The 24,763-nt window shown below is 40.9% G+C and overlaps 1 protein-coding gene across 10 annotated transcripts in view; it reads left to right on the forward strand.

Annotated features, from left to right (window-relative positions):
- The window catches only part of HP1BP3 (heterochromatin protein 1 binding protein 3), a 39,075-nt gene extending 21,520 nt beyond the window's left edge, over nt 1-17,555 (forward strand). For 9 of the 10 annotated variants that reach the window (XM_019461635.2, XM_019461633.2, XM_019461634.2 and 6 more), the window contains 5 exons: nt 6,243-6,333; nt 11,916-12,075; nt 13,601-13,712; nt 15,178-15,291; nt 15,749-17,555. In XM_019461635.2, coding sequence (XP_019317180.1) covers nt 6,243-6,333; nt 11,916-12,075; nt 13,601-13,712; nt 15,178-15,291; nt 15,749-16,043 — 772 coding nt within the window. In that variant the 3' untranslated portion in view covers nt 16,044-17,555. Of the gene's footprint in view, nt 1-6,242; nt 6,334-11,822; nt 12,076-13,600; nt 13,713-15,177; nt 15,292-15,748 lie in introns of those variants that run through there. The other variant, XM_053898889.1, reaches the window with a different exon arrangement.
- Nucleotides 17,556-24,763: the final 7,208 nt, after the last annotated feature.

Raw genomic sequence — 24,763 nt, forward strand, 5'->3', positions numbered from 1 at the left:
CCGTACCTGGCTTGTACACTGCATTTGGTTGATGGAACCACCTAAATTCCATTTGCAACCTTTCCCTCCTCTCCCAGCATTCAGAATTCTACTTCTCTGTCTTACTTTTCTCCATAGCACTCATCACATTCTAACACATACTGCATCTGCCTGGCCTTTTTTCTTTCTTTTCTTTTTTTTTTTTTTAAGTTTATTTATTTATTTATTTTAAGTTTATTTATTTTTGACAGAGAGTGCAGGCATGAGTTGGGGAGGGGCAGAGAGAGAGAGGGAGACACAGAATCCGAAGCAGGCTCCAGGCTCCAAGCTGTCGGCACGGAGCCCGATGCGGGGCTCCAACTCACGAACTGTGTGAGATCATGACCTGGGCCGAAGACAGACGCCCAACCAACTGAGCCACCCAAGCGCCCCAAATTTGTTTATTTTTGAGAGAGAGAATCCCAAGCAGGCTCCACACTGTCAGTGCAAAGCCTGATGTGGAGCTCAAATTCATGAACCATGAAATCATGACCTGAGCTGAAATCCAGAGTCGCATGCTTAACCAGCTGAGCCATCCAGGTGCCCCTGCCTGGTTGTTTAAAACTACCTGTCTACCCCATTAAAATGTCAGAATCTTGAAGACCAGGATTTAAAAAAAGATTTTTTTTTTAATGTTTATTTCTTTTTGAGAGAGAGACAGCATGAGCAAGGGATGAGCAGAGAGAGGGGGAGACACAGAATCCGAGCCAGGCTCCAGGCTCCTACCTGTTAGCACAGACCCCAACGTGGGGCTCAAACTCATGAACCACGAGATCATGAACTGAACCGAAGTCGGACACTTAACCAACTGAGCCACCCGGACACCCTGGCCAGGAGTTTTATCTGTATTGTTCACTTCCGTTTCCTCCACGCCCTAGCACACAGTAGATGCTCCATAAATATTAGTTGAATGAGTGATTGAATGCCTGTGGGCATTTCACCTGGCCACTCCACAAAGAGTGTTCGTCCCAGAGTGTGTGAGATGAGGCACATGTTTCTGCTCCTGTATACTAGCGGCTGTAGAGCTTGTGGTAAAAAAAAGCACAGACTTTGAAACCAGACCCCTTGGGTTTAAATCCTGATTCTGTCATTTTCTAGCTCTGTATCCTTGAGTAATTTCCCTCTCTGTGTCCCAGTTTCCTAACTGATAAACAGTGTATCAGTAAGGTTGTTACCAGGCGTACGTCTCCTAGTACATGTTAAGCACTTAGAACAGTGCCTGGCACATGGTAAGTGCTCAACTAATGCTAATATTAGTCTCTGTTCCAATATAATTCTCATGGTATGAGCATTACACCATGCTAAATAGGATTCTAATTTCAAAGACTTTTTTGAGAGACTGTGTGCACACATGTGCAAGCAGTGGAGGGACAGAGGGAGAGGAAGAGAGAATCTTAAGCAGGCTTCATGCCCAGTGTGGAGCCTGACGCAGGTCTCCATCCCACAGACTGTGAGATTATGATCCAAGAGTTGGATACTCAACTGATTGAGCCACCCAGGTGCCCCAACGGTATTTTTTAAAATTTTTATTTATTTATTTTGAGAGAGAGGGAGAGCGAGCACGAGTGGGGGAGGGCAGAGAGAGAGGGAGAGAGAGTATCCCAAGCAGACTCTGTGCAGTCAGCCTGATGATGCAGGGTTCGATTTTATGAACATTGAAGTCATGACCTGAACAGAGATCAAGAGTCAGATGCTTAACTGACTGAGCTACTCAGGCATCCCAGTGTTTTTTATATAACATGCAAGTTTCTTCTGTATTTGATAACAATGATTTTTTGCAAATCTGAATTAAAAACTGGATATGTTGGATTTACATAGAGACTTTGAGTTCACTCTAAGATACCTTCAGAAACTTTAAAGGGTAGTCCTGTCACATGGCATTAGAAATCATTGTGTGTGATGTAACTTCTTTATACTCTTTTTTTTTTTTCCTCTTCCCACACCAATATAAGAACATAGCCCAAATTCAATTGTATGCCCTATACTTATCTCTGAACTCTTTAATTTCTTTGGTGACCCCTTAGATTCTTAACATTTTCAACTCTGAGCAATTTCAGGCATCTTGTGATCTTCTTAATTCCATTTATGCATTTCTAACAGACTGACGGAACGCTCTCATTTAGATGCTTGCAACTCAGAATCCTTGTTGCTATCCGTTGCTTTTTTGTTCTCCATCCCTTACTTCTGATTCTCTCTGCACATGGCTTTCATTTATATATGTCTCAATGCAGACCAACTTTCTCCATGGTTGAGTAACATGGCCTTCAACAATTACCCATGATTTTCTGCTTCAAACTAAACTGGTCTGGTTATCTAATTAAAAACAAAACCTGTTGGGGCACCTGGATGGCTCGGTTGGCTAAGCATCCGACTCAATTTTGGCTTAGGTCATGAACTCACATTTCTTGAGTTTGAGCCCCACATTGGGCTCCACACTGACAGTGCAGAGTCTGCTTGAGATTCTCTCTCCCTCCCTTTCTCTCTGCTCCTCTCCTGCTCGTGTTCTCCCTCTCTCGCTTAAAATAGATAAACTTAAAAAAGAGAACATGTTATAATAATAAAAAGTTCCTTGAATTTGTATAGGGCTTTATAAAACCCTTTTGTACATTGTTTTCCATATTTCTCAAAATAGACTTAAAAATACATATTCCTACCTCAATTTTGCTGATAAAAATCTTAGGGTTACCTGGCTGTTCACTGGTAAAATCAGAACTTCATTTTTTTTAATAAAATTTTTTTTTTTTTGAGAGAGAGAGAGAGTGCATGCGTGCTTGGGAGAGGCAGAGAGAGTAGGAGACGGAGCATCCGAAGTGGGCTCTGCGCTGAGAGTGGAGAGCCCGAGGGCGGGCCTTGAACTAATGAACTGCAAGATCATGACCTGAGTTGAAGTCAGGTGGCTAACCGTCTGAGCCACCCAGATGCCCCTGTTTTGTTTTTCAATATGATACTTGCTTTTTCCACCGTTCTGGGCTGTCTTATATTGGAAAGTGCAGGCATAGCATAGTGAATAAGAATGTAGAATCTGGAATCAGACTGCCCAAATTTGTACTGGTTCTTCCCCTACCTAACTGTGTGACTTTGGAAAAATGACTTGACTTTTCTGTGTCACTCAGCTTTTCTCCATTTGTAAAGTATGGGGAATAATAGTACCTATTTCTTGGGTTTGTTGTATTATCTGGTTTAATCCACACATATGAAATATTTTGAATAGCACTTAGCACTATAGTGAGCGCAAAATGGTGTGACATAGACTAAATTTTTCAGAACAGGGAGCTGTGCCTGGGAGTTAACAGTAAGTTAAAGAGATGGGGCATGATTAGGTATAGAAGAGTGTAGAATTTAGATGGATGGTAGAGTGACATTCTTACAATTTTTTTTCAGTGTTTATTTTTTGAGAGAGACAGAGCACAAGTGGGAGAGGGGCAGAGAGAGAGGGAGATGCAGAATCTGAAGCAGGCTCCAGGCTCTGAGCTGTCAGCACAAAGCCTGATGTGGGGCTTGAACCCACAAACCGTGGAATCATGGTCTGAGCCAAAGTCGTATGCTTAACTGACTGAGCCACCCAGGCGCCCCAGTAGAGTGGCATTCTTTAAGAGCTTCATGAGAAAATTTCAGAGACAGGAGTTAGCATTCTTTTTTGGGAACTAAGAGGAGACCGGGTCTGACTGCATCTAGACTAACAAGGAGTAGGATCACGTCATGGAAGGCTTTGAAGCTGGGTTGAGGCTTTAGGACCTGACACCTGATCAGTTGATTAACACCGTAAAGGTGGCTTCTGTAGGTGTATTGACCTAGTTGTGGTATGCATTATGAAGACAGAAAGCACAGTGCCCAGAAGGGAGGGCATGGTGGCTTGTACTAAGGTTATGGCAGTGGTAAAAGAATGGGCCAGTCTCAGAAGTTTTGAAGCAGCTGGTAAGTAAGGATTTTACTAGAAGATAGAGGAATGAGTGACAGAATTCTGTGACTTCTAAAAGCCCAGACAAAGTATATGTTGGCATAAAGATTGCCGAGAAAACAGAAATGTTAGGAAGGAAACCAGTTTAACTGATCGCTGCATTCTTGGAGCATCTGAACCTCGGTTAAGGCAGTTCTTCTCACTGGGGTGTCAGTGTTTTACTTTGTGATCCCCCATTGGAAATCAGTCTTTAAGCAGTCTGCCTTATAGAGCAACTAATGGAAAACGTGTTTGACAATTAAGTCATTCCCTCAGTTATGTTCCCAAAGCTCTATATTGTGTACTTCAACCCTGATCCTTCTCATTCTTTACAGAGATTATTATATATTCATCATCTCTTAAATTCCTTGAGTTTAGTGACGAGATCTATGTGTTTATCCCTGTATAACTATAATAAATACTCAGTAAATGTTTGTGGGATGAGGGACTTGAAGTGTGGTATGTGTGTGTTTGGGGTTGTGGCATAAATCATATTCCTCCTAAATGGAATATACTGGCTTAGAAATATTTTCATTGTGAGTTTTCTTTAGTTGGGAGTTTCTTCATTTGGAGTATCAGGGATGTGCAAGATTTGATAGGCTAGTTCCCACTCTTTAGCATCCTATTAGATCATGGCATCCCCTCTGTTATTCCTCCCTAAGCATACAGACGATGTCATGAAAAACTAGTGTCGGCTCAACCTGTAATGCTTAGTGGTTAGGTAAAAATTTTAAATTTCTTCTCCAAAGAAAAATATCAGAGTGAAGCACCTCAAATGATAGTTTGGCCCTCGTAATTCTGCCTCTCGACCGGCTGCCCTGCCGATCTTTATTCGTCAACGCAGTAACTAACCAGTTTCAAGCCACTCACCTCAGATTCTTACTGGGTGCTCTTCTAGTAATTCTTGAGAATTATGACAGAACACACCAGGCTTGTAGATTATGATCCACCCTTCCTTCAGATGTCCTGTTGTTGGCCTGAATGCATAGCTTTCCATTTGATTGTCTTCTTCCCTACCACAGCCCCTTTTTTTTTTTTTTTTTTTTTTCAACGTTTTTTATTTATTTTGGGGACAGAGAGAGACAGAGCATGAACGGGGGAGGGGCAGAGAGAGAGGGAGACACAGAATCAGAAACAGGCTCCAGGCTCCGAGCCATCAGCCCAGAGCCTGACGCGGGGCTCGAACTCACGGACCGCGAGATCGTGACCTGGCTGAAGTCGGACGCTTAACCGACTGCGCCACCCAGGCGCCCCTACCACAGCCCCTTTTAAGCCCAAAGTCAATTTGATTGGTTTGTGCCTGCACCTAAGGTTCCCCCCGCTCCCACCTCTGAGACTACACCTTGACAGGACAGTCTTGCACTTGTTCTTATGTTTTTTGGTTTTTTTAGAATTTTTTTTTAAGTTGATTTATTTTGAGAGAGAGAGAACAAGTGGGGTAGAGGCAAAGAGCGAGGGAGAGAGAGAATCTCAAGCAGGCCCAGAACTGTCAGCGCAGAGCCTGATGTGGGGTTCAAACCCATGAACTGTGAGATCATGACCTGAGCTGAAACAAGAGTCAGATGCTCAACCGACTGAGCCACCCAGGCGCCCCTAAGATTTTATTTTTAAGTAATCTCCACCTCGCCATGGGGCTCGAACTCACAGCCCCAAGGTCAGGAGTTACACACTGCACCATCTGAGCTGCCAGGCACCCCTCTCAGTTTCTTCTTTCTTGCCATTTGGTTTTGATGACCTAGTATTGTTGGTTTGTGTTTTGTCTTAAACTGTAACCCTCTTAAGACAGAGACATTATGTTAAGAACAACCTTTTTTCTTTCCCAGGGAATTCTATTAGGCTAACTTCAGAGTTTGTAAAAAAATGTTGTTTTCTATTAATGTGTTACATACTTTTTAAAATACAGTATCTAGAAATTTTGCCTGTGAGAATTCTTGAGTTAGGTGGGACTTTAAACATACTCATGCTTTGTTTGATTACACAGTTTGGTTGCTGTTGTGGTAGAATAAATGGAAGGTGTTTGGAGTGCCCTAGAAGTTTGGTAATTGGTTCTGTATGGGACATGGTTTGTGTCTCCGGGTAATGACTTAACTGCTTTGCTTAAAGTAAAAAGAATGCCACTTGTTAAGGGTGCCAGTATTTTATTTATTATTGTCCATTTTAACAAACTACTACTACATCTAATAGGAATCAGAACTTAAGTTCAGGGGAAAACCCTGGATCTGTTTCTTCATATCTTTCCTCATTGATGTTTATCGCTATTTTTTTTGTTTGTTTGTTTTCTCTGCAGGCCTCAGCTGTTGAAGAATGCTCTGCAGAGAGCAGTAGAGAGAGGCCAGTTAGAACAAATAACTGGCAAAGGTGCTTCTGGGACATTCCAGGTTAGAGGCCAAGAAGGCTTGGTTGTAGAGAAATGACTCTCAAAAGTTTTGGTTTCAGGACCAACTTATACTCTAAAAATTCTTTGAGGACCCCAGGAGGTTGTTTTTATGTGGGTTGTACCATATTAGAGATTAAAACTGAGAAAATTTTTAAATATTCATTCATTTTTTTAAGAAAACATTTTACGTCAGCATAAATAACATTTTTTTGTGGAACAATAACTATATTTTTGGAAAACTTCATGAGAAGAGAGGTACTATTCATTAAAAATTTGCAAATCTTTAACGTCTTGTTTAAGAGAAGACAGCTGGTATCTGTCTTAACAGATATTTCAACATATTTTGGGTTACATCTTTGAAGAAAATTCACCTCACACACAGAAAAGTATGGAGTATTTTAAGATAATTTTCAAATAGTTGTGGGTATTATTCTTTGATACTGTACCAAAACTCAACAAATGGTGATTTTTAAAGTAGCTTTATTGAAGTATGATTTGTATGCCATAAAATAGACTCATTTTAAGTTACAATTTATAATTCAGTGATTTTTAGTAAATTTACAGAGTTGTACAACCATCACTACAATCCAGTTTTAGAACATTTCATCACCCAGAAAGATCTCTTGTGCCCGTTTGCAGTCTCTCCCCATTCTCCTCTGCAGCCAACCTACTAATCGACTTTCTCTTTACATAGATTTCCCTTTTCTACACATTTCTTGTAGATGGAGTCATACAATCTATCGCTTTTTTGGTTTGGCTTCTTTCACTTAGCATAATCTTCTTTGAGTTTTATCCATGTTGCAGCATGAATCAGTGCTTTCATTCCTTTTTATTGCCACATAGCATTCCATCGTATGTATTTAACACATTCTGTTTACTCACAAATTGATAAACATTTGGGTTATTTCCACTTTTTACTCTTACAATTAATATTGCCTATGAACCTTTACATCCGAATCTTTGTGCAAATACATGTTTTTTATTTCACACGGATATGTAACGAGGAGTGTGGACTTACTGGACACTATGGTCAATTTATGTCGTAAGAAACTGCCACAGTGTGTGCATCATTTTACATTCCCGCCAGCAAAGTATAAGGGTTCCGGTGTCTCCACATCATTGCAAACACTTGTTACCGTCTTTTTTAGAATTCTAGCCATACTGGTGGATGTAGAGTGCTGTTTTGTTATGGTTTTGGTTGGCATTTCCCTAATGATTCCTGATACTGACCATCTTTCCTTGTGCTTAATGGACATTTGTTTATCTTTTCTGGTAAAATGTCTATTTAAATTCTTTGCCTGTTTTTAAATTGGGGCTATTTGTCTTATTATTGAGATGTAAAAGTTATTAACTAGACTCAAGTTCCTCATTAGATACACGATTTGCATATATTTTCTCCTCATCTGTGGCCTGTGCTTTCACTTTCTTAATGGTATGTTTTGAAGTGCAAAGGTATTTAATTTTGATGAAGTCCAGTATGTCATTTTTTAAAATTGCTTCTGCTGTTGGTATTATATCCAAGAAATCATTGCCTAACTTAGGATCACAAGATTCACTCCTACATTCTTTTTAAGAGTTTTTAAATACTTTTAGGCTCTGTCCATTTTGAGTTTTGTTTATGGTATGAGGTAGGGCTATAAATTCATGTTCTTGCCGTAGATACCCAGTTGTCCTAACACTTTTTATTTATTTATTTAAAAATTTTTAAATGTTTGTTTATTTTATTTTATTTTTTTTTTAGTGTTTTATTTTTGAGACAGAGAGAGACAGAGCGTGAGCAGGGGAGGGGCAGAGAGAGAGAGCGAGACACAGAATCCGAAGCAGGCTCCAGGCTCCGAGCTGTCAGCACAGAGCCCGACGCGGGGCTCGAACTCACAAACCGTGAGATCATGACCTGAGCCAAAGTCAGAGGCTTAACCAACTGAGCCACCCAGGCGCCCCTAAATGTTTGTTTAGTTTTGAGAGGGAGACAGAGAACGAACGAGTGGGGGAAAGGCAGAGAGAGAAAGGGAGACACAGAATCCGAAACAGGCTCCAGGCTCTGAGCTGTCACCACAGAGCCCAGTGTGGAGCTTGAATTTGGGGACAGTGAGATCAACACCTAGGCCAGAGTTGGATGCTTAACTGACTGAGCCATCCAGGCACCTCATAACACTTTTATTTATTTTTTTTTTATTTTTAATTTTTTTTTTTAACGTTTATTTTTTGAGAGAGACAGAGTGTGAGTGGGGGAGGGGCAGAGAGAAAGAGGGAGACACAGAATCGGAAGCAGGCTCCAGGCTCTGAGCTGTCAGCACAGAGCCCGATGTGGGGCTCAAACTCAAAAGCTGTGAGATCATGACCTGAGCCAAAGTCAAGACGTTCAACTGAGCCACCCATGTGCCCCAACACTTACTTACTTACTTACTTACTTACTTACTTACTTTATTTATTTATTTATTTATTTATTTATTTATTTAATTTATTTATTTATTTAAAAAAAATTTTTTGTAATGTTTATTTATTTTTAAGAAACAGAGACAGCATGAGCGGGAGAGGGCAGAGAGAGAGAAAGGGAGACCCAGAATCGGAAGCAGGCTCCAGGCTCTGAGCTGTCAGCACAGAGCCCGATGTGGGGCTCAAACTCAAAAGCTGTGAGATCATGACCTGAGCCAAAGTCAAGACGTTCAACTGAGCCACCCATGTGCCCCAACACTTTATTTATTTATTTATTTATTTAATTTATTTATTTATTTAATTAATTAATTTATTTATTTAAAAAAAATTTTTTGTAATGTTTATTTATTTTTAAGAAACAGAGACAGCATGAGCGGGAGAGGGCAGAGAGAGAGAAAGGGAGACCCAGAATCGGAAGCAGGCTCCAGTCTCTGAGCTGTCAGTACAGAGCCCAACGTGGGGCTTGAACCCACGAGCTGTGAGATCATGACCTGAGCCGAAGTTGGATGCTCAACCGACTTAGCCACCCAGGCGCCCCCCCAACACTTTTTATTTAAAAGATTATCTATTCCCCACTGAATTGCCTTGGCATCTTTATTTAAAAAAAAAAAAATGACCATACATATTAAGGATTTATTTCTGGACTCCTGATTTTTCTCCATTGATCTATGTATGAATTCTTATGCCAGGATCATAGTCTTGATGACTGTAGCTTTGAAAATTTTGTGCAAGTTTTCAAATTGGAAAATGTCAAAAAATGTAATTTTTAAAGAATATTTTAATTATTCTTAGTCTTGTGCATTTCCATATGAATTTTAGGATCCATTTGTTATTTTTCACACACACACACACACACACACACACACACACACACACACACACAAAACCCAGCTAGGATTTTGGTAGAGGTTGCACTGAACCTATACATCAATATGGGAAGAATCACTGTCTTTGTAATACTGAGTTTGCTAGTTCGTGAACACTGACTATCTCTTTATTTAGATCTTTAACTTCTCTCAGCAGCATTTTGTAGTTTTCAGTATATAGGTCTTACATTTAAGTTTATTCCTAAGTATTTTATTCTTTTCCACGTTATGTTGAACGGAAGTATTTTCAAGATTGTTCATTGCTGACATTTAGAAATACAGTTGATTTGTCTGTTGATCTTATATCCGGCAACATTGCTGAACTCATTCACTAGTTCTAGTAGTTTTTTTGTAGATTCCTTAGGATTTTTGTGGATTCCCTAGGATTTTCTACATAGAGAGTCATGTCATTTGCAGATAAAGACCATTTTGTTTACCTTTCTCATCTGGCTGTTTTGTTTTGCTTTGCTTTGCTTTTTTCTTGCTTAATTATACTGAATAGAACCTCCAGTACAATGCTGAGAGCAGACATCCTTGTCTCATTCCCCTTATTAAAGGGGAAACATCAAGTCTTCGATCATTAAGTTAGCTGTGGGTTATTTATAAATGCCTGTTATCAGGTTGAGAAGATTTCTCCCCTATTACTAGTTTGTTAGGAGATTTTATTATGAGCAGCTTTTGGGTTTGTAAAATGATTTTTCTGTGTCTCGAGATGAGCATGTGATCTTTGTCCTTTATTCTGTTAATACGGTGTATTACATTAATTGATTTTGTGGTAATTCCTTAAAGGTTAGTTGCCATGTGGAACCTAAAACCTTATCTATGAACCTCTTGTACTCTTGCCTTAAATCTTTGGGTCTGTCTTGAACTTGGAGCAGATGTTTTAACTGCATAATTTTATAACATGGTCATATGGTCATTTGGAAGATAGTGGTTCACTGAATCATGCAGATAATTAAAGTGTTACCACATTTCATCAAACAGTAACAAAAGTAATAGTACCCACCGATCTTATCAGAACAATATTTAAGTACTCAGAAATTACTAAGCTCACCGTAGTATATACAAATGTTCCCATGATTTAAATTTTTTCTTAAAAAGTTGCATTTTATGCTTGGCAACAAATACTGTTAGTTGTTTTCCTTGAAGGGAGAGGCTCACTTAATACATTTTCAAGAAAATGTCTACCAGATGGCCAAGTCTAAATAATAATTAACCATAGTGTATCTATTAGTCGTTCCTTCAAGTAAGGAGTATCCCATGAAAAATGAAGCTAGTTCAGCTCACAACTCAGGCCCTGGGGTGCTTTTCCTTGAGACCACCATCCTATCTCCACATGTAGTTGACATGCTTAATGTGTTCTTCCCATTTCATCCCATAAAATAACAAAAAGACATGTACTGGGATTGAGATTTAATAAGATAACTTTTGCTACTTCATTGAGGACATTCTTAAGTGAAATTGGCTTTTTTTTTTTTTTTAAACAAGCACATAGCAGTAAAGAATACAGCAACTACTGGTACATTTTTGTGTCTCCGCCTTGATTTATGGTAACGTATCAGCAGTTTTACCCACCATTGCTTTTCCACCATCAGTGCAGATGCCTCCACAGTGAAGAAGGCACATCACGTCTTAGCATTATTAGGAAAATAGTTTTGATCTTGCAGGTCCCCTGAAAGAGTCTCAGGATCCCCAGTGGGTTTGTGGACCACTCTTTGAGAATCTCTGTTGTAGATCATACCTGAGTTTGTCCTTTTACTCTTTGTGCTTAATGGTGCTGATCTTTGTTCCCCATCCTTTTGTCCTTGGAATATGCTATGTAATTTTCTGTTGTATGATACCCTAAACAATTATCAGACTTTTCCTTCGCTATTTTCTTTACAGGATTAAAAAGGTTATTTATTATTTTTCTAACTACTCCACTTTTCAGATTGAGACAAGGAAGTATTCTCAAAACTGTCTTATTTATTTGGGACATAACAAGTTAACCTGCTTATTGGGATACAGCTGTCACTCTGTTTGAGTTAAGGGTAGCTGTTGCTCTGTTAGGTTGGATGGAGGGGTTAATGGAAAGAGAAAATATCCATAGGAGGGTTGGGACTCCTCAGTTAGATTAAATACCTGATGAGCGGGAAGAGAAAGTCCCTAACCTGACAATTTATTGTAAAACATATCTGTGCTAATGCAGGAACTCCGACCCACCTGGTGCAGAGGAGTCTTGTCTTGACCTGCTTTGGGAGAGTGTTGTCTTGATGCTTTTCTCTTCCTCCTTGGAAAACAGCTGAAGAAATCAGGGGAGAAACCCCTGCTTGGTGGAAGCCTGATGGAATATGCAATCTTGTCTGCTATTGCTGCCATGAATGAGCCGAAGACCTGCTCTACCACTGCTCTGAAGAAGTATGTCCTGGAGAACCACCCAGGGACCAATTCTAACTATCAAAGTAAGGCTCAGAGTTGTGTGCATTTAACTGGGATCGGGGGGATTGTCTTGTAAACAGTTCTGGAGATCATGCTATTGCAAAGCATTAACCGCTGACTGAACACCAAGAGGGAACAACTTTACAAATTTATTATTTACAAAAGGAAAAACAAATAAGCAAGGCTTATCCGTAATTTACAATGTCTGCTGAAGATCAGGATTTGATTTTACTTTACTATAAAGATTTTAGATAAATCTCTTGGTTCAGAATACCTCTCAAGTATAGTATCTTTTTGCCTTTCTGAATGTCTACCAAACCATGTAATTTTCCCTTGAAGCCAAGCAGGTGTTTTAAAATGCTACTTACGTTGTTTCTTGTTGCCTTAAGCCCTGTAACAAAGAATACTTTTTTCAGTGAAGCGTCTTTACCCTGTCAGGTGGTGATTTGAGATTAAAAGCCTCGCCTTAGCACTGTCATATCCAGGTTAATGAGGCTGTATATTTTCTCAGTGAACTACTAGAATAGGTATAGTGGTGTAGGGTAAGAAATATGGAAAGTAAGTAACAAAATGCACACCAGGCTGTATTCTTTTGATTAAAAGTAATTTTGAAGTCTTAATACTGACTTTTAACCTATGCAGTATGAATTTTATAATGTTATGAAGGAATGCTTTCCTTTTTTTAATGTTTATTTATTTTTGAGAGAGCATGTGTGCACACCTGTGTGCAGGGGAGGGGCCAGGGGGTGGAGAGAGAGTATCCCAAGCAGGCTCTGCAAACAGCACAGAGCCCCACAGTCTGCAGAGCCCGACACGGGGCTCGAACTCACAGGCCATGAGATCATGACCTGAGCCAAAATCAGAAAATGAACACTCAACTGAGCCACCAGGTGCCCCCGGTTTTGTCATCTTTATAGATACTCTCCTAAATTATTTCTGAGTACATACAGGTATACAATAGATGTTTGAATGAATGGAAATGAGAGATTAGTTTTAGGTTGGCTACTAATCATTTTTGCGTCACTGTAGGGCACGTCACTCACCACTCTGGGCTCCTGTTCTGCTTTCTCTGAAATTAGGAACTTGTCTTAATGGTCTTAATGGACTTAATGGTCAGTCTCTTGCCATGACAATTTAACTCTTTTCAAATTTATGGGCACTTAATTGTTAAGTGAATTAGTTAACAATTCTGACCACAAAAATTTCAGTTAGCACATGTCACCTACTGTTTGACAGGACAGTAAATTTGTATATAAATGTTTGTGGTTGAGGGACTTATAAAATAGAATAACTAGGGGCACCTGGGTGGCTCGGTTAGGCATCTGACTTCGGCTTAGGTCATGATCTCACGGTTTGTGGGTTCGAGCCCCGCTTCGGGGCTCTGCGCTGACGGCTCAGAGCCTGGAACCTGCTTCGGATTCTGTGTCTCCCTCTCTCTCTGGCCCTCCCCCACTCATGCTCTGTCTGTCTCTGCCTTAAATAAATGTTAAGAATTAAAAAAAAAAAATTGAATAGATAACTTTCTTCATTTCTGGATTTTTTATTCAGTGCATTTGTTGAAGAAGACTCTTCAGAAATGCGAAAAGAATGGATGGATGGAACAGATCTCTGGCAAAGGATTCAGTGGCACCTTCCAGCTCTGTTTTCCCTATTACCCCAGGTAAGCAGCCAGGCCATAATGTGAAGTGTTGGTGATTGTAAATTTAAAATCTTGGGCTTAACTGATTAATTTATTACTGTTTTACTTGAAAATAAAGACTACTTAAGGCAGTATTGTTTTAGAGCAAACACTTTTCATGTTAGAACTGGAGAATGTTGGCTACCCTGCTAGATCTTATTAGCCACCCATTCCTTAAAATCAAGCATGGAATTCTTTGAGATCATCGGCCAGTTATTTTTGTGTTCATTCTTTCTTTATTAAATAAATGATAATGACAAGATTATTAGAGGATTATGTATGTTTTCATCATCACTCAAGGAGGGGAGAGCATTGGCTGCTTCCAATAACCCTAGTCTGCCTTCTCCATACTATAGAGATAGGGCCATTTCCTTGAAAATCTTTTTGATCTATACTTTATTTATGCACCAAACCAAAAAATGTATTGAGCACCTCCTTGGGGCCAAGCATTGTTCTGTGCACCTGTGCAATGGCCTTCTTATACTCTGATTTCTAGTAAAGTGCCATGACATGTACCACTAAAGCCCTATTTTAGCAAGAGTATAGTGTATTTCTTATATTGTACCTTGTGTACAAGCCTCTGTTACTTGGCCGATTGCATATTATTTGAATTTTTCAAATATTAAATCTAATTCTTAAAGTCATGTACATAAAATGTTATAATTCAAGGACTTATTACACAATGGAATCAATATTTGTATCAATAAGGGCAAAGAAAACTAGAAAATCCTTGCTTTCTCTAAAACTTTGAAGAGATTCAGCCTTTATGATATTTTGAGGTCTTTTGCCAGTATCATGAGGCCAAAAAAATGTATACTGCTGTGCAAACTGCTGTCTTGTAGACAGACCAGTCACTGCTGTATATTCAGTGGCTAATACAGTGCTGGACACATATCAGGAGCTTAAATTGCTTACTAAGTAAATGATTAAGAATCCATTTTAGGGGCGCCTGGGTGGCTCAGTCGGTTAAGTGTCTGACTTCGGCTCAGGTCATGATCTCACAGTTTGTGAGTTCGAGTCCCACCTCAGGCTCTGTGCTGACAGCTTGGAGCCTGGAGCCTGCTTCGGAGTCTGTGCCTCCCTCTCTGTACCCTGCCCCTCCCTGCTCGCACTCTCTCTCTGTCTCTCAAAAATGAATAAATATTAATAATTTAAAAAAAAAAAAACATAAAAAAATTAAAATAAATTAAAGAGTCCATTTTTTCTAATGGTAGGAGGAAGGGAATGAGGTATGGTTCTGGACTCTCAATAGATTTGTTATAACTGCGTGTGTGTTGAAAACAGGTTAAACTGTAACCCGACACTTGCAACATGGCATTTGGGGAGGGCAGGAAGATGTGGAATGTCGAAGAAAGAGCATCTAGGTTCACATTTTTCCCTTTCCTATGTGGGACTTCTCTTTTATGTGATTTTACCTTATTTTTCTTTTCTTTTTTTCTTCTCATAGCCCAGGAGTTCTATTTCCAAAGAAAGAGCTAGATGATTCAAGAGACGAGGATGAAGATGAGGAGGACTCTTCAGAAGAAGACTCTGATGACGAAGAGCCACCACCTAAAAGAAGGTGTGGATGTGTGGATGTCCTACCTTTGAGCTAATAGTGGCAGTAATAGTAATTAATAGCATTGTAACAACTCAGGATCCTTCTCAGAAGGCTCTTGGTGTAACATTTGAATTTGTCTTCCTGGAAATTCAGGGGCTTTGAACTTAGGAAGCACTGTGAATATGTGTAATTTACTGTTTGGTCAAATCTGTGTGTATATCCGTAGTTGGTTGGTTATTCAAAGAAAAACAATCCCATATTTTCCTAGGAAGAACATCACAAATTATGTACAGACTCCCATGAAGTGGTTGAATTTTCACACAGTTTTAGTAAGGGCTATAGTCCAATCACCACGTTCCTATCCTTTACATCGGTGACTTCTGTCTACCCTGTGTCTTTTTTGGCAAAGTATCCGGTCGTCCTGGCAGAGTGAGTCTCTTGAGTACTAAGTGATCGCCTTTGCTCTTTGTTCTCACAGGTTGCAGAAGAAAACCCCAGCCAAGTCTTCGGTGAAGGCCGCATCGGTGAAGCAGAGAGGGTCCAAGCCTGCGCCCAAAGTCCCAGCTGCCCAGCGGGGGAAAGCTAGGCCCCTGTCTAAGAAAGCCCCTCCTAAGGCCAAAACTCCTGCCAAGAAAGCCAGACCCTCATCCTCGGTCATCAAGAAACCTAGTGGTGGCTCTTCAAAAAAGCCTGCAGCCAGTGTGAGAAAGGAAGTGAAATTGCCCAGCAAGGGCAAAGCCAACATGAAGAAGTCTTTCAAAGCAAAAAAGTAAATTTTATAGGAAAAAAAGGGTATCATGATAAAATTCAGAATCTTATTTTCTAAGGTCAGTGTGCATTTGTTTTAGTTTTGATGCTTTTAAAATTACATTTTTTCCCTTCCCTATGAACATTGTGGGGAGGGAATATAAATAAACCAATTTAGGCATTTGTTCGCTTTAGGTGCTGTTCTTGGTGCCTACCCCTTCCCTCAGTCATTTTAATTTCTGCGATAACTCCGGATTTTCCTGAACTGTATAATCTACACTTGTCATTTTTTCTCCCTCTACCCCAACCCTCTTTCTTTTTCTATTGTCAGCTTTGGCTTTTTTTTTTTTTTCCTTTGTTTCTTCCAGCTTTATCTAAACACTTGCAAAGATTTTTATATTTGTAGAAAACATCAAGAATAGGATACTGGTCAGGTGCTGGAAGTAAAAAAAAGAGGCAGTATATAGCACTGACTGAATGGAAAAGCCTTCTGCCTGGAGACTTCAGTTATAGCTATAATAATTAATCTTATTTATAAAACCACTCCACTAACCCTTTCTCTCCAACTATATAAACACAGAGACATCTTAGCTTTGGGAATAAGCCAAAAAACATTATGACTTCATTAGATTCTGCAGACCTAGGACTCCTTTGGGCCACTTTTCACGTTGGCCGATTTCCAGGTGTTTTTCACTGGCCCAGAGCGTTGCGCTCCCTCAACCACAAGCACAAATTCCCTCCACCATTTGGTTTCTGACTGAAGGGAAATACAGGAATATGTTGAGTTTATGATTTCTGGTGTCACCTGTGTTACCAAAAACCAAACCATATAAAATCTTGATCAGATGTTTAAATATATTTTTTAATATTTGGAGCATGAGTTGTTTCCTGTTTGCCTTTTTTATAAGGAAATGTTGGAGAGTTACATCATTGCTAATATAGAAATGTTAAGTGGAAAAACATACAATTTGCTAAAATAAACTAAATTCCAGATTCATCTGTGGGTTTTTTTCCCCTCCTTTCTTTCCACAGCACTTTTGATATCAAGCAAGTGGCTTCTTTTTTTGAGATACTTACAAAAAAGAAAAAAAAAAAGTAAATGAAGCCCAACTACCTAACCCTTTCTCATTTGTATTTGGTTTAGTATTGTGAAGTTGTGTTAAATAGTACTAGCTTTCTACTTGAGAAATACTGATTTCCGGTTATCATTTATCCTCCCTGTGGCACTTGACATTTTAATTGTCTTAAACTTTTTGGTGTACATCTTCTGGCCCCTTGAGTACTGCCAGAGGCAAAAGACGTTTGTTTCCTTCATTCCACTTGCATTGTCTCCTGGGATCTCATCTGCAGCCTAGAGTGTGGCTGGGAAATGGACTTGAGAAGATTGGCTTGAAGTAGATCCATAATCATGTGTGATCCCATCATGAGCTCATTGGAATTTGTGTTGCATGTAAGGCAATCTTTCCTGTTGTAAATCTTCCTTTTTTTATGTACATATATTTTGAAAAATATGAATAAACATGAAATTTTAAAGCTGCTGAACTGTAGCTTATATTTAAAAGATTCTATCTAGTAGACCCTTAAAAGTAGCTAAGTGTTGCATTCACTGGAGTCTTTCCTCCTTGGAATAGCTGCCATCCGTTTTCCTTTGTATTTCTTTCTTTCTTTCTTTCATTTTTTCGTGTTTTTTAATGTTTATGTTTGAGAGAGAGAGAGAGAGAGTTGGAGCCAGGGAGGGGCAGAGAGAGAGGGAGACACAGAATCTGAAGCAGGCTCCAGGCTCCAAGCTGTCAGCACAGAGCCCAATGTGGGAGTTGAACCCACGAACCTTAAGATCATGACTTGAGCCGAAGTCAGACTCTTAACCGACTGAGCCAGCCAGGTGCCCCTTCCATTTTCCTTTTTAAATACAAACTTCAGTTAATTTGCTTTTGAATTCTTCATATGGATGGTAAATGATGTTTCTAGATCTATTGAACCCAATTACTTAATGAATAAGAAGTTTAAAGTCATTTTGCATTTTATTGAGGTCCTTGTTTTCAAGATCATAGATTCCAGTTTTTTATGTTTGATGTTCAGATAGATAGTCTTTAGACTAGAAAAAAAAAAATACAGCACTGCAAAAGGGTTGATAAACCGTACAGACCTGATCTTAGAAAGTAATTCTAATTTCTCTTTTGCTATTTGGCAGGTAATAATTCTCAATTTCTTAGTAGTGTGAGTGTTGGGTACCTGTGCTAAGAATACTCTTCTGGGATCAAAGTTGGAGGATTTTGGTTGGTTTCTTCATTTTATGATCCCACTTGTAAAAAGATACTCTGAACAGCCACCTAGTGGTTACGTTGTCCAGTAGGTGCTCCAGCACAGGGTAAGAAGTTTATTAGATCATTGAAGGTCCTTTCCCACTCTGACATTCTGTAGCTAACAGAATGTCATAACTTTGTCAAGTTACGATGAAGTTCAGATAAGGACAAAACTGTCCTTGCTTCAGCATCTTGTAAAGGGAGACGACAAGAGGGCCACTCTACTCTTCAGTGAAAACCCTGTCTTCAGAGATGTACAGGCACCTTACTTATGTTGAGATAAAGGAATGTTTGGTTTTTTCTCCCGACCAGGCATTTAAAGGAGTGGGATACATAAATTTTACTTCCATGTTACAGAAGGAAAAACTGCAGACTCCAGATGTAATCCCAGCAATTTCCAGCGTGGGTCAGTGGCTTCAGTACCGTCTGCTAGTGACTCACTGAGCTCAGTTACGGTGTTTCACATACTCTTAAACCACCTACAAACTACCTTTGATAAATGAATCTCAGAAAGTACTGGGAGAGAGATTGTCAGCTTCTTAACCTACCTGTGAAAGAAGAGCTACCATTGCAAAAAAAAAAAAAATGTGAAGACCTTTTCTTAGTATTATGGTAAAAGCATTCAATACAGATTATAACCATCCACATGGTCTTCATGAAAAGGAAGTCTGGTCCAATATAAATCTTAGAAAACAGATGTATGTTTTAATCATGTCTATTGGGTATAATCAACCAGAAAATTACATGAAAACAAGAGCTAGGTAATATGCCGACACCTTTAACATTTTTTCCATCATTCTTCTTACAAAAGTTTGTCAGCCCCAGTTTAGGTTTGCTAACCTATTTTTTGTACCTACTTTAAAGAATCTAGTCTTGCTCTGGCTGTGATACTCTTGCCATCATGTGATAGATTAGGAGAAAGAGGTTAAGCCAGCCATATTCATGAACTGCTGTATTTAGCCAACTAAAAAACTTTAAAAGTTTAGGATTATAGTTGAGATTTCTCATCTTTGGAACCTGCATAACTGTATTAATTACTTTATTTCTCTTTGAGTTAAGCAGAAATTCTAATTTTGTTCATGATGGGAAATTCTCTTCTTAATTGGAAAAAGATCATTACTAAGCTCTTCCCCCAGAGGTGCTGATTGACGTTACTTCCCAGCATGCAGTTTGTTTTGCATTTTCACGGGAGAACAGATGGTCACTCAGTTCTGCAGAGCTGAGCTACAGCTACAGAACCCGGACATGTTGAAGCTCTTGGCTTAGGAACTGCTTGACGGAAGTGTGCTCAGAAGCCAGGAGGGATCGCTAAACGGTATCCCTCAGCTGCATGGAGTTTGCCTTTTTTAAGAAACTAATCTCTTAACTTTTTTTTTCTCTATTAAGTTCTATCATTTTCCATAGATTCTTCACTGGTTTTTCTGTTGCAGAAATTTTCTACCTTTGATTATTTAAATGTATTAGCTTAGTCTGAACTGTTCCTAATTTTTTGTCAACAACCAGTATGTGAAAGGAGGCTTCCGAAGGTACCTTCCCAAGTCATTTTCCTCAAAAATCGAAATTCTCTCTCTTCACATTGTATATAAATGTGTAATTAACACTATTTGCGGGGCGCCTGGGTGGTTCAGTCGGTTGAGCGTCCGACTTCGGCTCAGGTCATGATCTCGCAGTTTGTGAACTCGAGCCCCGCGTCAGGCTCTGTGCTGATGGCTCAGAGCCTGGAGCCTGCTTCGAATTCTGTGTCTCTCCATCTCTCGGCCCCTCCCCTGCTCATGCCCTGTCTCTCTCTGTCTCTCAATAATAAATAAACGTTAAAAAATAAACAAATAAACACTATTCGCTATGAAATCTTTAACAAAGACCTTTCTCTTTGGTGCCTTTCTCTTTCTCTATGGTGCCTTGAGTGTTCAATAAAGTGCAGTTGCAAATTTGACTTGTTAATATAAATAATAGTGACGATAATAGCCAACACTAATTGAGTTCCTTCTCCAAGGCTCTGTACATACGTTGTATCATTGAATCCTAGCAACCCTATGAGATGATCGTTGCTTATTAGGCCCATTGCTTATTAGGCCCACTTTACAGAGGGAAAACGAAGACACAGTGTGGTTCAGAAACTTGCCCCAGGTCACAACCAGAACTAAACCCAGGACTTAAGAGTGGAGAGGATTTGGAAATGAGATGAAACTATTAAGTGTGCATCTGGGAGTCACGGTGGCTTTTGTTTTAACAAGTTTGGCAAGAACTATTAGAATTCGATCTTGGATCTGCTGTAATCCCAACAGATGGGAATGTCATCTAGGCTGTCCCGAGTTGTTTTGCTTACTGTACAAGTTCTCGGTCATTCTCAGATCCTAACCTTGGGGTGCTTTCTGTTTCCTCACGGTTTCCTTACTACAGGCAAGTTCTTTCAGTTCACAGGATACTGGTACTTGTGAGAGCTTTTCCTCCAGGAGCGACAGCTTCCGTCAGAACTTGGACACTGCTGAGTGAACAGCCCTCCTGCTCTTGATAACCTGTAAACTTGTACTACATGAAGTCTGCCTAGAGCCATGTCAGAGGGGGACATGGCCTCACAACTGAACCTTCTGGACAGGATATCTGCTCAGTAATTATGAGCTGGGATATTAGTAATCCTCGCTCACTGCGCTCACGATTCTGAGAGGAACCTTAGTCATCTGGTCTCCCATGCTATCCTTGTCTGCTTTGCCCCCAGTACCAACAGATGCTCTTTCCTAAAACCCAGAGAGTTGCTCATCCATTTTACTGTGGAAGAACTTTTGCTCTGATGAGATTCTTCTTACATCAGACCTAAATCCCTTATGCTGCTTGTTTGCAACTTAAGTTTGCGGGGATGATATGGAAATTGCTGGAAATTTTCATCAATTCCAACCTAAGACAGCCTGCTGGTTAGAGTGCATCACTCAGGCCAGTGTCCTAACATCTGTACCTGTGGTCCTTGGAGGCTGCATTACTTGCTAGCTGTGGGACCTTGGCCAAGACTCTTCATCTCCCTGAGCTTTGGTTTGCTCATCTGTAAAATCAAGGTGTTCAAATCCACAGTTCTTGTTTATTTTTAGAATAACCACCCAAAGGTAATGTGAGATCATTGTCAAAGTACTGAACCATGTTCACTACACTGAAGTTACTAAGGCATTTTAGAATTTTAGGAAAGACCTTTTTTTTTTTTTTAAACAAACGAGCAAGAATTATCTAATTTCACAAGAGTTCAGTTTGGTTGTTTAAATGACCCTTCACTGTAGTTTCCTATTGCTAGGTGCTGTAAATCACACTCTCTCAGATTCTCACAAACATGTTCTCAAAGATGTGTGAAATGAACCCCGATTTGCAGAAGCAAATAAATTTAGCTAATTTTCTCCAGTTTAAACATGTAGTAAGTGATGGAGTTGGACGTAAATCCAGGCTTGGTAGACGGATGACCAATCACCTTTCCTCCACACCCTCCTTAGCGGTTTTAGACAACTGATGGCTCAGGTAGCAAAACCCGTGCCCACAACCTACAAGAGGATCTTGCCTTAAGATAAGCGGGCAATGGTTACCAGATTTTTTTGTTAGGAGATTTTGAAACTAGGTTTTAAACAGCTAGGAGCTTCCATGTTAAAGATGAGCAAGAAAAGGAAAGAGGAGACAGACAGAAGTTTGAGTTTCAAATGCCGGGGAGGAGAGAAGAGCAGCCAGGTGGTCAAGAGATGAGTCTGCTCTCAGCTGAGGTCACCAGAGGCCTACGCAGCCATTAGCTGCCACCTGGGCCAGCCCTCGGGCCATAGCTGGCTGTGGGTGAAGACAGGCTACAAAGAAAGCGGTGCCTGCCGCATGTGCTGCTTTTTTTTTTTTTTTTTTAAGTTTACTTAAGTAATCTCTACACCCAGCATGGGGCTTGAACTCATGACCCCGCGATCAAGCGTGGCACACGCCTGCTACTGAGCCAGCCAGGTGCCCCCAATTTTCTATTAAGTATCCTCTATTTTGTCTCCGGCAACAAAGTCTCTAACAAGTGTTTATGGAGAGGGGACCTCTTCCGACCTATACCTTTCAGTTGGAAAAGTACTAGGAACCATTCCTCGTCCCCCTGCTTCTCAAATGGGGTAACAGGTAGCAACAAGAGAAAATGCCTGTTTTGAGGGCACCCATTTTATTCCACTGTATTGATGGTGCTGGGGATCGTTACGTTAATGGTAATATTGAAACAGAAGGGAGTGCAAAGCCTAGAACAGTAAGAGAGGACTAGATTCCTAGAAATAAAGCAGCAGCAGCAGCACTATGCGGGCTGCTCGGAGTGATGCTTGGCAGGTGGTGGGGGGCAGCGCCCATTCATCCTCCAAAAGCAGAAGCGCGGCCCTAACTGGGACCCTCTGACAGGCGCCCACGGGCTGGAGATGACGATGCAACCTCAGACAAGTCGCTTAACCTTCTGGTTCCCACCTAGAAAACCAGGTGACGTGTCCCTGATCCTATACCCTCCACGCTTCGCCAAACCAGAAGACGTGGGAAGAGGAGTCTGGCCATGGAGGGTCGTGGTCCACTTTCTGAATTTAATCACCGTACGAAGTGCGCTTGGGCTGCTCTAACAAAGTAGCACGGACCAGACCAGGTTGCTTAGACAGCAGTTTGTCTCCCAGTTCTGTCGTCTAGAAAGAAGTCCAAGATCGAGGTGTCAACAGGGCTAGTTCTTTCTGAGAGCCGAGGGAAGATCTGTTCCTGTCCTCTCTCTCCTTGGCTTATGGATGGCTGTCTGATGTCTTCACCTCGTCCTTGCTCTGTGTCTGTCTAAATTTCCTCTTCTTCTTTTTTTATGTAAAGTTTCTTTATTTTGGGACAGAAAGAACGCTTAAAAAGGGAGGGGGAAGGGGCACCTGGGTGGCTCAGTTGGTTGAGCATCCAACTTCAGCTCAGGTCAAGATCTCGCAGTTCGTGGGTTCAAGCCCCGCACCAGGCTCTGTGCTGACAGGTCACACCCTGGAGCCTGCTTTGGACTGTGTCTCCCCCTCTCTCTCTGCCCCTCCCCTCTCTCGAAAATACATTTAAAAGGTGAGGTGGGGGGGAGAGGCAGAGAGAGAGGGAGAGAGAGAATCCCAAGCAGGCTCCGCATTGACAGTGCAGAGGCTCAAACTCGTGAACAATGAGCTCATGACCTGAGCTGAAATCAAGAGTTGGACGTTTAACTGACTGAGCCACCAGACACCCCTAAATTTCCTCTTCTTAAAAGGACCCTGCTGATACGGGATGAGTGCTCACCCTAATGACCTCATTTTAATTTACCTCTTTACAGACCCTCTCAGTCACAGTCACATTCTGAGGCACTAGGGGTTAGGGCTTCAATAACGGGAGGTTAAGGGAGGAGAAACAGTTCAGCCCCATAACACATCGTTGTGTTTGGTTTTCGTTTGTGTTCTAGGCCAGTCACTTTGGGAGGGTGCAATCTTGGGGGTAGGTTGCAGGGACAGCCGTTAGGACATACCTTAGGGAATGCAATAATGGTGCTCAAGGTTGAAAGTAACCGTCACTGCGGGAAGGTGCTAACTGAGGAAACGGATGGGAGCTTGCGCCGTGAAAACCAGATGTGGAGGGGGAGGTGTTCTGAGGGCTGCTGCAAGCCCACCGGCGTGGCGATCAGACCTGAAATGATGTGATGTTACTTCCCGCTCACCTTCATCAGCCGGCAACCCCAGTACCAGATTCTGAAAGTTTAGAGAAAAAAGGGGAGATTGTGATAGCAAGCTCACAGCTGTAGTTTAGTAATTATCATTGACTCATCAGGAAATAACCATGTGTGTCCTAACATGTTCAGGGATCATAAACTCAGCACCCTAGCTTGCCTCTTTTTTTTTTTTTTTTTTTTTTTTTTTTTGTCATTTCTTCCTCTGCTTCATAGAAATAGCTCCTTTCGGCTTCCTGCAGAAGTGAGTCACTAACCCAGGGGCTGAAGTTCTACCCTGTTGGCTCCCGGGAGCTGTGTTGTCATCGGTGCAGGACGAGATACCTGGGGCGGATGATGACGCGGTGATGACCGTTGTATGCTGTCGTCCTGCACGGAACTAGGTTAGCCTACCCAGGAGATGGCCGACACCCAGCGGAATTTGTTTCCTTTGATGCAAACCGCAGCTTTTACATCTCACGGACCTTTAGTAAGGCGGCATGCATAGCAGAAGCTCGGAGTTTCTGTGCTTTTAGTGGAATTAGATCAACTGAACTTGGTAACGTGGGGGAATAGCTCAGGTGAGCAGTTACATTACTTTGATACATAAATAGAGATGAAGGAATGAACTTCAAATGGACAAAGGCATTTGGTTTTGAAACATTGTATTCCCGGGGCGCTTGGGTAGCTCAGTGAGTTAAGCATCCGACTTCTGCTCAGGTCATGATCTTGTGGTTCGCGGTTGGTGAGTTTGAGCCCCACCTCGGGCTCTGTGCTGACAGCTCAG

This window comes from Panthera pardus, unplaced genomic scaffold (assembly GCF_024362965.1).
Source record: "Panthera pardus isolate Hobbes unplaced genomic scaffold, ASM2436296v1 HiC_scaffold_11, whole genome shotgun sequence".
Classification (NCBI taxonomy): Eukaryota; Metazoa; Chordata; class Mammalia; order Carnivora; family Felidae; genus Panthera; species Panthera pardus.